General features: G+C 48.0%; 1 protein-coding gene across 18 annotated transcripts in view; it reads left to right on the forward strand.

The window, feature by feature from the left end:
• cep112 (centrosomal protein 112) overlaps positions 1–16,730 on the forward strand; it is a 103,012-nt gene that overhangs the window by 81,174 nt on the left and 5,108 nt on the right. Inside the window, exons 24-27 of one of the 18 annotated variants that reach the window (XR_009784886.1) lie at positions 6,877–6,966; positions 9,979–10,080; positions 11,321–11,385; positions 12,251–12,304. Coding sequence is in view for 11 of the 18 variants with exons in the window: in XM_061749709.1 (XP_061605693.1) it covers positions 6,877–6,966; positions 9,979–10,080; positions 12,251–12,595 (537 nt within the window). In the remaining 7 variants the exon portion in view is untranslated. The other 17 variants (XR_009784890.1, XR_009784891.1, XM_061749714.1 and 14 more) reach the window with 17 other exon arrangements.

Consider the following 16,730-nt stretch of genomic DNA (forward strand, 5'->3'; position numbering starts at 1 on the left):
TTGTTGACTTTTGCCGTTTTTCCACCGCACGATAGCGCCTCAACTCGGCTCAGGACGACCTGCCTCAATTTGGGGCGCTTGGGTTTGATCTCAGGGCGCTGCAAAACCCATGCCACATTGAACACATCACTTGAAACAGGACAAAACCACAAATAAGGGTCTCGTCTACAATGGACCCCCGCTATTTGCAGGGGGATAGGGCGCGAATAGCGAACATCCACGGATAATTGACGCCCATTCTAACCGCATTGAAAATCGATTTTTGGAACCCAAAACATTCTTGAATAAACGGCGATAAATCGCCACCAAGTGTTTCTTGAGTTGGTTCCTGCCCGAAAAAAAACTGCAAACAAATTTGAAGAAACTCAAGTGCGCGGGGGTCCGCCGTATTTCCTTCTCGGCATGTGGCTGTTGACCTGCGGCATTTTGGAGACGGCGGAGTACAATACTACATCCAACTCCAACTCCAGTCGTGCGTCGCTCGTTTCAAGCCGCAAGGAAGTAGCGTGCGGTGGACAAAGGTGGATTCGCTTCTCGCATTTCAGATTGTCTTCTGTCCTGCCTGCATTCTCTTCTCTTCTCTTCCATTTCTCCCCGTCCAGTTTTCTGCGAGGACATCGGATCCTCCCGCATCGCGCCGGACCGTTTCCCAATGATCCCAGCCCGCATGGCAGATAACGAGCGTATCGCTCCGAGCATCTGGACGAGCTTAACCGCAATCCTCCGCACGCACACGTACGCGTTCGCGCACACGTAGGCCAGCTTTTTAGAAGCATTTCAACACTCTTGACTGTCATGGAAGTGTACAAATACTGCAAGTTAAATCCATGACGGAGAACACAATATACATGAATTTATGACAACATATATGAATCAAAAAGCCCTCAGTGCTTCTCAATAATAGCACATTCGTACTGTATTATTCTTTTGAAAAGTTGCACTCTTGCAGTATAAAAACTCAAAGCAGAATCTGTTTTTGGGAAAGGCTGCTATGGAAACAGACAACACGTAGTAATATCTCTCGTGTTTTCTTCTCATCTTTTGATGTGACTTTTATATGATATGTGAGTGTTTTTGTCATTCACGTCTGTCTGCCACGGTGGCTAAACATTTCCACCAGCAGTTGCGGGAATGGCGGGAAGGGCCTTTATCGGAAGGATGCGGCCGGGGGGCGACGGCCGCCGACTTTACCGGCCCGCTGGATACTTTCCAGCCGACTCCCAACTTGATTGATTCATCTGGCATTTATTGATGAATTGTTCCCCTGTTCAACTTAATTGTCCAAATCCTCAAGACTTTCAGCCTCTCAACAGTAAATATTCTCCGATTTCTGTAGTCCTCCGTGAAATCAGACAGATTAGCTTTGTGTTGACTCAAAATGAGACATTTGCAAGCTCCTGCTTTTACAACATTCAACATTTTTTGACATGTGACAGACATCGTAATCCATTTCTGTTTTAATGGAGGGATGGAAATGAAACATTTTTTTTATCCAATCCACTGAAAAAAATCATCAACAAATTCATCGATTATTAGAATAATCTTTGATTTGTTCTGTGCTTTCATTTCAGAGTACAATCAGACATTGAACTGCTTGAGTTTCAATACAAAATTGGGGCATTGTAAAACTTCGGACCCACTTCATGCCAGCGACGAATGGCAAGCGGTAATGAAATGCTCTTGCAGAAGAACACCAAAAACACGTCAGACATACAAGAGAATCATTTTGTGAGTAGATCAACTTTTTGTCAAAGCGGGAGCTCGCAATTCGCGGCTCCCAAGCAAAATGGCTTCCATCTTCTCCAGTGATGTCATTTCTATAAAACTATCAAACGAAACTGGCTGCCATGTTTTTATTCCATCTGTTTTTTTGTGAGCATGTTTGCGTGATCAAACATAATAATGCTTTTAGTGTCTATAAAAAGTTGTTTTCGGGCACGGCTTCAAAACGAGGCCAAGCAGACGACGGCCAGCAAAAGTCGTCAGTCTTGTCCTTACCTCGTTTCCCCCCGCCCCCGATTCCGAGACGGCGGCTCTTTGGCTGCATCCGCGCTACTAACCTGTTTGGGCGCCACCAATGTTTGCAAGCTGTTAGTCCCCGTATCGCTTTTTGACACACGCCACCGCCGTGGTTTGTTTTATCTGGCGCAGGTGTTTCGGTTTGAAGATTGGCACGATGGCTTTGCGTGATAACGACGCCGTCTTCCCGCCGTGGCAGTTTTAGCTGTGTAAAAAAAAACTCCAACTTTGGTGGAATTTGCTCATAATCTTTGCGGGCGCCACCGATGTTTACAAACTGTCAGTCAACCTTTCACTTTACGTGGCACGTAAAACGACGCCCTGAAGCTGCCGCCGTCCGACTGTTTGATGTGCCGTGCCGTGCCGTGCCGTGGTAGCATTATCGCTTTGAAGCTTTGAGAAAGGAATTTGCGTAATAACGACGCTGTATTGCCGCCAATGCAGCTGCCAGGCAAAGGTTGTAAAACTGGTGAAACGGGGAGTTTTGCTCTGCTGCACCTCGTCGGCAACTTTTTCGATGGCACGAGCTTGGTTGCGTGACGCTGATGACATCACTTTTTCCTCATGAAAATCTTCTTTTCCTTTGGGCTCGTCCCTTTAGGGGTCGCCGCAGCGCGCCGTACTTTTCCATGTAAGCGTCCTTTTCTCCTGCATCCTCCTCTGGAACACCAAGTGCCCTCATGTCTTCCCTCACGACATCCATCGACCTTCTCTTTGGTCTTCCTCTCGCTCTCTTGCCTGGCAGCTCCATCCTCATCATCCTTCTACCAAGATACTGACTCTCTCTCCTCTGGACGTGTCCAAACCATCCAAGTCTGCTCTCTCTAACTTTGTCTCCAAAACATCTCACCTCGGCCGTCCCTCCGATGGGACTCATTTCTAATTTGATCCAACCTGGTCACTCCGAGAGCGAACCTCAACATCTTCATTTCCGCCACCTCCAGCTCTGCTTCCTGTTGTCTCTTCAGTGCCACTGTCTCTACTCCGTCCATCATGGCCGGCCTCACCACTGTCTTCTAAACTTTGCTGCCCTTGATCCTAGCAGAGACTCTTCTGTCACAGAACACACCTGACACCTTCCTCCACCCGTTCCGACCTGCTCGGACCCGTTTCTTCACTTCCTGACCACACTCCCCATTGCTCTGGACGGTTGACCCCAAGTATCTAAAGTCCTCCACCCTTGCTATCTCTTCTCCCTGTCGCCTCACTCTCCCCCCACCACTTCTCTCATTCATGCACATATATTCTGTCTTACTTGGGCCCATCTTCATTCCTCTGCATTCCAGTGCATGCCTCCAACTTTCGAACTGTTCCTCCAGCTGCTCCCTGCTTTCAGTGCAGCTCACAATGTCATCTGCAAACATCAGTCTAACCTCATCTGTCAGCGTGTCCATCACCACTGCAAACAGGAAGGGGCTCAGGGCCGATCCCTGATGCGGTCGCACCTCCACCTTAAATTCGTCTGTCACACCTACAGCACACCTCACCGCTGTTCTGCTGCCCTCGTACATGTCCTGTATTATTCTACCAGACGTCCGCATGCAGTAGCACAGCTCCTCTCTGGGTACTCTGTCATAGGCTTTCTCGAGATCTACAAAGACACAATGGAGCTCCTTCTGACCTTCTCTGTACTTTTCCATCAACATCCTCAAGGCAAATAATGCATCTGTGGTACTCTTTCTAGGCATGAAACCATACTGTTGCTCGCAAATACTCACTTCTGTCCTGAGTCAGAAGTCTCAGCCTCCACTACTCTTTCCCATAACTTCATTGTGTGGCAGTAGACGTTGCACTTTATCTTCTTTTTTAAATGATCAAATGATCCCACACTTTTTGGACATTGTCTTTCTTTGATGGCACTCTTTGTTCCCGTCACGCACTTGCAAGGTTGTTAGTTTGAGGCGCATCTGTTGGTTGAATTTCACGGAATGTTCCACCTAACGGACGAGCTGTCCCGCGTCTCAGTTGCCGCAATCCTCGCAACTCCTCCTCGATGTTTTTCGGTGAAACGCAGCCTTTGATTCCCGATAAACAAAATAGAATGATGAAATCGCCGGCAACGGTGGTAGCGACGTGGACAGCGATGGCGAGCGTCTGCAAAGTGGCCTGATTAAGAAGATCAAGACGGGAAACGGCAGCTCTTTTTTTTTCCATGTTGTCTGTTGATCTGCGAATGATTCGCCGCGAGTTTCGAGCTCTCCGTTGCATGAGAGGAAGGACAGCAGGCACGGTGTGTGTGTGTGTGTGTGTGTGTGTTTTTAATGGTTTTCTAATGATCAAAGACCGTGATGGCGCACGGAAAGAGAAAATGTCATGTCACAAACTGGGACTCGCAACAAATGTGCCGTCTGCTTTTCGTTTTGCCCTTCAAACAAGTACAGCGCAACGAAATTCAAACGGCGTAAAGATTGTACAAATCGGGAGTTTCAACTCCATTTTCGGGAACAGTTGGCCGCAAATATTCAGTGAGATGAAAATGGACGGATGGATGTGTTTCGGGCTGTTTGGTGATGCCACCACAGACGGGCAAAGAGGAAAACAGGAAATGGATGCTCTGCACAATAGGAGCAATACAATGAATTCAGTATCAATTAAGCGGATAAATGTATTTGTAAATCTGCACACAAACAACACGAGGGGACAGAAACATCTTTCTGTCTTTAGAAGGTGAGTTCCTTTCTTTTGTTTTCGTTTTATTTAGTTGTATTATGCAGCGATTCTCAAAATGTGTTTTTTTTTTAAACTCCCTCTAGTGGTATCCAAAAGAATCACCGCCTAATCGCGCTTCAACTGTATTTCACTTTTAAAATCTAAATATTTGAAATGAGTGTTGAAGAACAGCTTGTTTGTAAGCATTTAGTTCATTTTTTATATGAAGATTTTATGCGTAATATCGTTGAAGTCAAGATTTGTTTTTCCTATAAATGTTGATATTCAAACTGTGCACAATGTTAGAGTGGCTTCAAATATGAAAATTGCTATTCAGGAAGAAAACTTGTCATCGTGTCCTTCCTGGAACGCGGCCTTCGGGTTGTCGTCGTCGTCGTCGTCGTCATCTTCCGTACACGTGGGCCTCAAATGGCTTTCGTTTTTTTGTAAATGTTCGGAATTAATAATGTTCCTGTGTGCGTATCGGAGTACGTTTTGTTTTCTCATGACCTCGCCTAGCTGGGCCAAAGTTTGAAGTATCGGTTCTTTCTCCAGTAGTAGCGGACAAACAAACCGCTGCGTGGTTTTGTCAAGAGCGGAACCCGCGAAATGTGCGACGCGTTGGCGAACGGCGGGCAAAGGGAGGGGGGATGAAACGCCGACAAACGCCGATGGCTTCATGTCTGTCCGAATGATGCGTAAAACAAAATTCAAGAAAGGGACAACAACTTTCTCACGCGAACTAACTTTTCTACACTATTCCGATTTATTGACATACACCTTTGTTAACCGTGAAAGTTCAAAAGACGCATCGTCGCGCGGTCGCTGCCCGTTTTGCGTTCCGGGAAGCGCGAGAAATCAGCTCGCACCTGGCCTCACTCGTCTCACTGAGCGACGACGGAGGTCAGTGATGCTCGTGACGCCCCGCCCCTCACACGCTTGTTGCTACGTGTGTGCGCGTGTGCCTTGCACTCTCCAAAATCCAAGCCGACGTGTCCACATGCGCGTTCCAAACGTCTGCTTTTGGGCTCCACGCACAATCGGCACCATTCTTTCCGTTCACGCAAACAACGCATTCATGACTTTCTTTCCTCTCCGTCCTTTTTTTCTCTTCTTTTCTTGTCGGATTCTTTAAAAGAGGCAAATTGAGCCTCCAGATGGGAAATGTAATCAACTTAATGCCCCGCTTCTATTGCCTCCAAATATAAACAGATAACAATTCCATTAACGATCGGCTCGGCGACGCCTGCGAAGGTTTGCTGATCCCCAGAGCGAGAAAGTCTCGGCTGTGGTCTTTTAACAATGAGGTCAGCTTTGCCGTAATGACTGTTGTGACATAATTAGGAGCCGTCAACACGGGGAGCAATTGGGTTTGATCGCAAAATAGACGTGCTTTGACGCCAATCGGCTAACTCCTGTCCAACTTTGTGCAAACTGTTTGGGGAAAGCCCTTTTCTTTTCAAGCGTGACGGCGCTTAGATAAGTTCGCAGCGCTAAAACCCGAGAGTCCTGATCTGTGAAGCCGGGCCATCTCGTCCACAATCTTGTACAAAGTCTTCCCTGAGGAGAGGAGGCACGTTTCTTTTGTTTCCACTTCCTGTCTGGATTGTTATTGCGAGCAGCCTAATGTGACCGCGGGAAAGGACTAAGCGGCGGCAGCCCCCAAAACGCTGACTGGAGTGTCCGTAGCAGTACGCACCCAAGTCACTCAAAACCAACCTATAATGAATGATAACACACAACAAACATCGGGAGAGTTTGTTGTTTTCCTGCATTGCAATTCCAAAGCCGGCGGCCGATGTTCAGCTGCTCACGAGAACTAGTTGCCGAACAGTTTAGTCGCTTTGCATCGCTCGGTGCGCGGTGCGCCTTGGTGGGAAAAAAATGCTTGCAAAGATGTCTCAAAAAGTAAAGAAAATTGTAATTGTGGAACAGATTTTCAACCTTTTTTTTTTTTTTTTTTTTTTTAAATCCATTTATCAAGCAACGTTGATGTTGTTGCACTCTATTTACTTGAGTGGGCCACAAACAAATGGATGCGGCGGGCAGGATGTGGCCCCCGGGCCTTGAGTTTGACAAATGTGTTTTCGGAGCGCCCGTCTGCGATTTTTGCCAGCCGCCTGCTTCGTCTTTCCTCGCCGTCCTCACCGCGTGGGTCCCGCGCTCGCCTCGAGCCGACGGCGCTCACCGTCTTCTGCCTTCCCTCAGGCCCAGCGGGAGAAGGTGGAAAGTCTCCAGCGGCAGCTGCGCAGCTCAGAGAAGACTCTGCTCGGCAAAGAGCTGGAGAGCCGAGAGAAGGTAATCGGGCGCCGCTCGTCTGCGTTTGTTCGCTCCGCTGGCGGCGTGACGCACTCAGTCACATCTTCCCCGCAGTCTCGATCCTGAGCAGAAAATTCCAGAAGCTTCCTTGCACGAGACGCATCGAATGAATTGTGCCCTCTGGGCCGCTGCGCCGATATCCTCCGGTCCCCCGAGACTCTGCCATCGTTGTCCTTTTTGCCCCCTCGCACGTGAAGATTTGCCTTGAAGAGGCGGCGCCGAGGGCCAGGAATGCCACCGCCGCCTGCGCGCTGACACGCAGAATGCTCTGTCCGTCATCAGGCAGTGTTTTGACCTTGACGCACGCTGAGAAGAAAGCGCTCGCGAATATCGTCGCACAGGAGGCTCGTCTTCGTACACCAGAGGCGCTCGTTCGCTCGCTCGCTCTCGCGTACCCCGGCGCCCCTCGCTCTGATCCGCTCGCCGTAAATCTGCGCCGGTCAGCGAGCCGGTCCCACGGGCGCTACTTGACGTTTCTTCCGATTTTGGGAGACCGATGAGCACTCGTGCTGGTTTTTTTTTTCCTCCTGCCTGACCGAGGATGACAAACTCCAGATTGATTAGCTTATGTTTTATAAGACGATGCAGAGGTCGGAGGTGTGCTAAGAGTGTATTTGTGCCACTAAACGGGTTGGAGCTGACAATCTTAAATATTAAATGTGCTCAATATCGCTACCAAAAATAAGAAAGTCACAGAATATACACCTGTGAGTGTTGTTGTATGTGCGAAGTAGCAGTTGATGGAAGGTTTTTATGTAGCGTAACGTCTGCGCCTTGAAATGCTTCGAATGTCTTGGCTCGATGAGGGTCGGGAAACACCCGCCCGCGTTGGTTCCCGCACCCTCCGGCGGATCCGCAGCCGCTTTGAAGCGTTCCGACCTCAACGGATGCCGAGGCGCCAACTTCGTGACTGCCGTCGTTTTTGATGTGCCGCCTTGTTCCCGACGAGGTTTTTTCCTCACTCGTCCCGCAAAAATGTCTTCCTGGCAACGACTTACACGCGCCTTCGTTAGCATACATCAACCTTGGCGACGACGTGACAAACTTCACGTGAACGTTGAAAGTGTTGCGGGCTTGTTCCTTTCCGCTCGCAGCTGTCAAAAAACGCGGCGTGTGACAGTAGCGACGGGGCACCACCATCGGAGGACTATATTTAGATGAAATGTTGTAATTTCAGGAAAGTGACTGGCGCTCGTCGCGGCACTCTTCAAAACAATCGGAATCAGGAACTATTGCTGCCTTTTGAAACGGGCTGCAGGCGAAGTTTTTCAGTCGGCTGCTTCGAGAAACGGCGTCAACGCTTTTTCTTTGGCTTTGTTCCAAAATCCCGGTCATTTGGCACTAAAAGTCGATCTCGATTTCACTCAAGCGTGCTTTACCGTCGTCGATTTCGGCGCATCGGCAGCCTGATCGCAGTTAAGGTAACCGCAGCTTTTGGACACTTTAAAGGCGTACTCAGTACTTTTCAGTATTTTCTTGCACGGCTTTCCTCATTCACTCCGTCATCTTTTGTCACGAACGCGACCCACTTTGGACGACCTACTTCTTCTTCTTCTTCTTTCCCTTCGGGCTCGTCCCTCTAGGGGTCGCCACAGCGCGTCATCCTTTTCCATGTCAGCATCCTTTTCTCCTGCATCCTCCTGTCGAACACCAACTGCCCTCACGTCCCCCCCCCCCCCCCCCCACAACATCCATCGACCTTCTCTTTGGTCAACCGACTCCCGAGATTTTCCTGTCGTAGTCCCGACATTCAAAAGTCCCCACATTCAGTTCTAGGCTCTGTGCTTTCCTCTTCTCTTTCTGCCAAAGAACCCGCTTTCCACCTCGTCGTCGTCTTCGACTTCGACCCACAGTAGAGCGACACGTATTCTGTTCATAGCATGCATATACATACAGTGGACAGGCAATAGGGGACCAGGGCGGACCGCAAATAGTCAAAATCTGGGGGTAATTGACGGCCATTTTAATTGCATTTTTGTTGTTGTTTTTTTTAACCCAAAAATGTCTTGAAAAAGCAGTGATAAATCCAAAAAAAAAAACAAAAGATTGAAGTAAATTTGAAAAAGAATCTTCAAATAGGTACATCCAACGGTGCACAACAGCGCGCTAGACAGCGGCAAGAATTTGGCGTGGCACTCGGTCCGCACTTTTGCTCTTAATTACCAAAACTGAGTGAGTCAGCAAGCGGATTGATGGCGCACATGCTTTTATAGCTCGCAGGCTGCGTTTGCGCGCTGCGCTGCTATAAGTGAACCCCGGCGAGCTTTCCATTCATGTGTGTTTGTCGGTTTGAAAGCCGTTCTCAGCTTCTATAATCAGACGTGTAATTTCGCCCCAGACAGACTTCCTCCAGTTCCTCCCCCCGGCGGAGATGTAGCGCGCGAACTCGCCGGCCATCCGCCGCCGCGTTGATGCGTCGTGTCGCGTAAATGCGGCGTTAGCGAGCGACGCCAGACGTGAGCGGCCAGCAGGGGGCGTCGTGCTGGCCCGTGCGGGACCCCCTGTGGTGACGTGAAGCCGCTCTGACTCGTGAGGGAACTCTGAGCTATGAATAGAGCAGGAATGCCTGCTGTGCGTGTGTGTTTTGCTACCTGGGCCAGAAAAAGTTGCGTATACAATCGACACCGGTCGGGTACAGCGGTGCCTTCAATCCGTTCTTTGACCAAGTTTGTATCTCAATTCAATTCATTTTCAGAATCCGAATTGGAATCGGAACAGAACCTGAGAGCCTCCTAGAGCTGACTTTTAGAGCTGACGAAGGGAAAATCTGTAAGAAGTCTGGTGAGCGACGTCAAGCGCCTAAGTGATGTTTGACGGGAGAGCCGTTCACGAGCGCATGGGAAAGCCTTGTAGTTTCGTGTGAGAGCCATTCAGTATGTTTTCAGCCGCGCGTGTGAGAGGTAATCGCCTCTCGCGTGTGCGCGCTGGAGCAAAGGCCTTTGGACGTACGCGCATGCTAATTCTCATTGGGCGGTCTGACGTCTTTCTCAGGTCACGGCGGTGCGTCGGGAGTACGAGGACAAAATTAAAGGTCTGATTCCCGCCGAGCTCCGACGAGAACTGGAGGATACCATCGCGTCGCTCAAAGCTCAGGTGGGAACTTCGAGCCGCAGATTCAAATTGTGCATCGGTAGGCTGTTGGCGCCGCGATATACAATGCCCGCGCTGCAAGTGACTCCATTCTCAAGTGGCGTGATTCGGATATGCGCAGTGGCATTTCAAATTGAATCAAAGCAAGATTTCTTACGAATCGCATATGAAATATCTGCCAGTGCAAATGCGGCAGGATGGATAAAGTGTTCCCGTATTGTTTTTCCATGTTTTCGGAAAAAAACAACCACATTTTGGAATGAAAAGGGAAAAACATTTTGGTTTTTCAAGGAACAAATAAATTGTAAATTGCGTGCTTTTTATTGGGCGGTGATTACGTACGAATATTTAAAAAGTGATATTCTACAATTTTTCCAAGCTGCTTTTGACACACTCACTCGCCGAGTTAGGGTTAGCGGCTAAATAATTGTGCGGAGGAAAAAAATGTGGCAAAATGTACAAAGGCAAACGAAATCTTACAATGTGGGCATCGCCAGCCGCCCTTGGCAGGCCGAAAAGCAAATCCCACAATTGGCCGTGTCATGCGACTGGCACGATGCTTCGCATATCTGCGGCGTGCTCGCGCACAATCCCGCCTTCTTTGAACACACGCCGAATTATCCGTGAAAATTCGCGCGGCTCCCCAAAATTGCCAGAAAGCTCTTCCATGTTGACAACATTTACATAATACGCCGAGCGTTATACTCGGACGCCGTGGGGTCGCGTCTCAGGTCGCATTTCAACGCTGTAAACTGCGGCGTCTTTGGAAATGATGTCGTTATCCATTGGCGGGTGGCTGTCAATCGTAAAACCTTTATTACCTTTACGGGCCATGTTTTAAATAACATTTCAGCACGCTGGACTATGTTCCAAGTGTGAAAAAAGAACGGAAGGTGTCAGGCACTCAATGTGCAAACGGTGATGGAGTTTATTTTCACGTTGGCCAGACACTTGATAAATAAACGCCGGCCCGCTTTGGAGCCAAACGAAAGGCCGTCCGAAACTCGGCCAACCCGCCGCCGAGGCTTTCCACGCGGTCCCCGCGTGGCTTGACCCCTGCGCCCTCATCTCGTGACCCCGACCCTTCTTTCCTGACCCCCCTGCACTCGACAGGCGAGCCTTTCATCCGCCGAGCCGACTTGTCTCGGGCCCCTCTTCTCCGGCGAAAAGCACAACTCGCGCAAAGTTTTCATATTTACGACGGTTCATTCCCGAAGGTTGATGACGCGTGTCGATGTCGCAGGTCGATTTCCTTCAGAGGAGGGCCGACTTCCTGGAGGAAGACCTGGATGCGTGTCGCAACAAGAGGTTCGTAGTATTATATTCTATATTATATTATCATATTATCGCATCGATTCTTTTGCACACAAGACGCAAGTCACATTTGACTTTGTGCTGTGGCCTCTTTGGAAAGCCATTATCTCCAAACCTTGATACAACCTTCCTTAACCTTTGTGGAAAAGGTCATGGGGTCAAGAAGAGACGAAAAGGCGCTTCCTTTCCGACATCCGGAAAAGATGTTTCCGACGAATTCACCTCCACTTTTCCTAACCGACGTCATCGGTGACGCAAGTCTCGCTTGTTGAACGACTCTTTTCCTAAGATGGACTTCAAAAAGTGCTCCTTCCATGCACGCGGATTTATTTCACTTGGTATTTATGCAATTGCTAAGTGCGCTAATTGGACTCATCCTCAGTTTGCTAATAAGGTGCTCTAAAAGGTACGTTGAACATGTACGCATGTTATGTTTGAAAATATGACCAGCATATTTTTGAACAATTCATGTTCTTAACTTCTGTAAAAGTCGCTCACCACCAGTGGCGGCTGGTCAATAAGGGCGCTAGGGGCGCCGCCCTACAGGCGGCCGCCAGCGGTCACATTGAGGAAGAAAAAATGTCAATTGAGAATTGCCGATGTCTCGGGATACTCGTCGACGGTATCGTTTGATTCGTAGCATAAGTACGACGAGAGGCTTAATCGAAGGACGCGGCCGCACAAGCGACTCTCGGGACAAGCACGACACTCCTCGCTACTAAGAAGTCAGTCTGACGCTGAGAATCTCAAAGGAGACATCAGTCAGATGAGAGCAGTTTTTCAATATTTGTCCCCATGATGGGGCGTTCTCGAGAAAGACTTTTGGCGTAATGTTGATTTTTGCTGCTCTTGTCACCAGGTAACCCCAAAAGCGGGACAGCGGTCCAGGAGACACGAAGACGTCCAATCAGATGTGAGCATTGATCGTTCCGAGCGTTTCCGCATCATCGTTTTGGATGATGTTGGCGTGATTCATTTTGTTGTTACACACTCACCCACCGGCCTCAATATTAGGAACGCCCGCATATTCGTGCTTTGGCATTTGTGCATTCGCCTATTGGCGGATTTTTATGGGAAAGCGATCTCCCGTTATTCACAGAAACGCTGCTTATTGATGTCATTTTTTTTATTATTCCCCCCCCCCCCATGTATGATGCAGTCAACTTATATGTACGATACTATATCAATTATTCAACAGAATTGAAATTTTGTTGTTTACATTAACTCGTACAATTCTGTGGAACAGGTTTAAGTTAAAAAAAAAATTAAAAAAACTCAGTCACCGTTTTTTGTGTACAAAACTTTGTTTCCTTTTTTCTTGAAATTGTTTTTTTAATTAAATTTTGTATTCAATTCCATTAATATTTCTATTTTTTCAATGTTTTATTCAACTCCATTATTATTTCTATTTTTTTATGCAGCTCAGCTTTGGATCCTAAAACATTTCCAAAGTTTACTTACTGAAGTGTCCGCTGGGTGTATACTTGTATTGTATCACGAATATTATTAAACATATTTTTGTTGGAATACGTCATCTGTGCGTCTCTTGAACCTTTATTTTTATTTATTTATTTTTTCAACTCAAAGGCATTGCATGATTTTCTGTTTGCATGTTTTTATTTTCTTAACAAAGGAGGTTTTGTAACCATAACAATATTTCCCGTTGGCATGTGGTGTAACACGGTCGCCAAGCCGCGCATTGCTTTGCACACATTCCGTCTATACTTCGTGTCTTGTAAAACGTCCATTTCAAAGAACATATTTTTTTTTGTTCTGTTTTCCCCCGCGACACTTACACCACCTGCGCGTGTGCAAGTGCGAAACCTGCTCTGCTGTCTCCCAGTGAAACTTGACACCCTCCTTTATTTATGTGGAGGCCAAATTCATTCTGCTGCCTGTGCAAAAAAAAAAAAAATGGAGGAATGTCATCTTTTTCTTGAGCATGGCCTCAGCGACATTTGCTCATCGAACGATGGACCGGGAGGAGCCGTTGTAGCAATCGGGCAAGGAACCGTATTTGCTCACTAACTACTGCTAACTAACCCGCACAAACAAAACTCGAGACCGTATTTCCCCAAACACAATTAATCAGGGGCTGCTCTCTCTGTTACTTTGGACCATTTGTACGAATAAAGGCGCTCAGTAAAAAGCCTCCGTCAAATCAATAGAATTTATACAGTATCCAGTATTTTTGGCACAGTGCTAAGCAATTGTGTCACCCGATCGACTGACAGCCGCGTGGTTAGCTGGAGCTCCTCCCGTTTACAAGCATTCCCAAAAAAGAAAAGCCTCCACTCAAATACATGCATAGTCGGCGGACGTTCCGGATGAAAGTGGCCGCTTATCTCCGCATCGCAGGCCGCCGACGCTCGTCCGGGCACGTATGCCGTTGATTCGAGGCTGCCCGACGACACTTGAGTCGCTCGTGCGTTTGCCCGTTTGGACTTTTATTGGCCGGAAAAAAAGAAAGGCCACATGAAATTGCTTTATGACACACTGTTAATCCAAGATGGAGATTATTCGGTTTATTGGGCATTTTCCCCTTCAAAGCTGCTTTTTGGTTTTTTTGTTTTTGTTATCAGTGTTCTTTTGTTCCTGTGTCAAGTTGTTTGAGGACAAGAGGCCGAGATAAGCGAAGTTGTAAAAAGGAGGTGGCTCAAGGTCATGGCGTAGCTGCCGCTTTTTTGTTGTTGGTTTTTTTTTACACCACTTGACACCGGCACCTGAATGACAACATCGTTAACGTGCTCTGTGGCCGCTCGCAGAAATAAAGCAACCTGTTACATATCGCCGCGCTTTCACTTGCGCTCTTTCGCCGTCAGCTCCTTTGTCTCCGCGCCGGCTGGTATGATTCTCTGTCGCTTTGGTATTTATGGCGTGCCGTTCTTCCCTTTCTTTTTCTTTCCCTCCCCTTTTCTGCGCCCCGTCACTCCAGCCGTGAAAAGGAGATGCAGCTGTGCGCTTTGAAAGCGGCTTTAGAGGCGACATCGCCTCGGCCGAGAAGGCGCAGCGGGTCGCGTCTGCGTAATTGCGAGAGGCCAGTGTGGACAAGAACGTGTGCCTTCATTTCATTATTATTACCACTACTCATTGTAGGAGCTGCTGTTGTTTATTACTACACAGGGGAACAATTTGGGGAAAAACAAATTCTGTTGAGTTTTTTTTTATGCTGATTAAAACTAAAATTGGCATGCTGACTCCAAAATTGCAGTCGTTTTTTTTTTCTCCTCAGCTCGCCCTTCAGATAAGCAAAATTCCACTGATTAGCTGCAGTGAGACTTGCCAGCTGATTACGGTTGGACTCATCGACAGCGACGTGCCAACTTGTTTGTGCAGTCACAATTGAGACTGCGCGCAGTTCCCGATAGGTCGCTACTGTCGATATCTGCAAACAGAAAGCTAGCATAGTAGGAATTCAGAGGACTTGTGCCGTATTCTTTGTAAAACATAATAGGGTTAAATAAACATTGCAGTCATGCCTGTTTCTTTCATTTTTCATTGTCAATATTGGAAAAGTTTTATAAAGCAATCGCACATCTGTCAAGTACAGATCTATAGTTCAAAAACTTGACGTGATAGAGAAAAACGGAGATCAGTTTTGGATTCCGCACGCAAAAAGTAGTTAAAAACAGCTGTCTGGCCTAACTCAACAAAAATGATGTTCCCCATTGTTGTTATTATCATTATCTTATCTTTTATTGTACAATGTGGAGAGGAACATGTGCTAGTAGTAACAGTACCATGATTTTTGTAGTAGTACGGTTTTTTTCAGTTATTATAGTAGTTTTGTTATTTTAGAAGTTGTAGTAGCGGACAGTGAGGAGTCGTGATTCGAACCGTCGCCCTTTCGGTCAGCGGATGACCGGCTCTACCAACGGAGCCACGTCTAGAGTCGAACAGTAGCGCTGAATACGTTCCTATCTTGTCTGCATCTCAGAACCTTTCGTACTTCCGGTAGTTGAAAACCGTAGCGTAAATTACCGCGGAGGGAAGACATCAAATGTGGCGTCAGTTGACGGAGCGAGCGAGTTAATCAGCTCACGGGAAGCACGGAGGCGGAGGAAGCCCGAGTGGGTCGAGTGATGGATGAAGGAGGAGTGAGGGAGCCCAGGGGTTGCGGGTTCAGGCCGGTTAGGGAGGAGGAAGGCCCGTCCCGTCAAGCGCGGCACAAAAAAAGTGGCGTCCGGCCCGCGAAGTGCTAGCATGCGTGCGTGCCGACCGGTCGCGTTGCCGGAAAAGAGGAAATGAAAGTCATTACTGTCAGAGTGCAGCCGGCTTCATGGCCCCAACAGGATTAGACGGTGCATCCGACATTGTTTCTATACATCGCTAGACTTAAAAGTCAAGCGCAAAATGGGATTAGAACAAGGGAGGGGCATAAATAACCTTCAACTACCCCCACCCTCCTCCATTTTGTATTTGTTCACAAGCTTTCATGTCTCCTTCTCCGTGGCCATCCCACTCCCAGTAGATGCCTCTGACACACGGCGCCTTTCCCACGTCCGTCTCGCTTGCGCACACTCATCCTATCGTCGAACTGCACAGGTGGGCGACGGCTCCCACGCGGACTTTTATCTATTTCGACGCAAGAAACGCATCGTTCTGGGCTCAATTGGCGCCGCAAATGATGCAACTTTATTCCCCTCCAACTGAACCCTTTTAAACTCCTCTTTCTAAACACCCGCCCGCCCCCTTCCCCTAATAACAAACTGGCGGATTGTTGCCACCCCTTCACTTTTGAAGGGTATTATGCGCCATGTCCTACTTGAAAGTCAGTCTTAACTGCACTCGTAATTGTCTCGCGCGGTTCCCAGCGTGCCTTTGGAGTCTGCTGACAACAGGACTTCCCTTCTTTCCCGTTTCCTCATCCCACCCTCACATCCTCTACTTGCACACTTTTTCAGGCTCTTTTCCTATCCGTCCGTCGTGACTTTGGCCGATCGCCAGCCAATCGCAGGGAACGTACAACCGTTCACATCCAAGGACAATTTAGAGTCTTCAGTGAACCTAACATAAGTGGTTTTTAGAACTGGGAGAAAGCCAAAGTACCCGGAGAAAAGCCATGCCATGGTCAAATACGACACCCTTCCACTGGAGTGTAAACGGTGTTCAAACATCGTGTTTTAGTCAAGACCGTTGAAACCACGCGAGACTGAGTCAAGGACGAGGCAGGTCGAGACCAAGGCCAGATTAAGTCTCGCATATACGGTACGCCGATGTTTTGAGTCAGAGACAAGACGGACTAAAAACACAATCGATTCGATTCTGAGACAAAGTTGTACCCCCAAAGTAGTCTTAATACTGGTCTCGAGATCCAAGACCAGTCTTCCTCCTAATGA

This window comes from Phyllopteryx taeniolatus, chromosome 16 (genome assembly GCF_024500385.1).
Source record: "Phyllopteryx taeniolatus isolate TA_2022b chromosome 16, UOR_Ptae_1.2, whole genome shotgun sequence".
NCBI classification, from domain to species: Eukaryota; Metazoa; Chordata; class Actinopteri; order Syngnathiformes; family Syngnathidae; genus Phyllopteryx; species Phyllopteryx taeniolatus.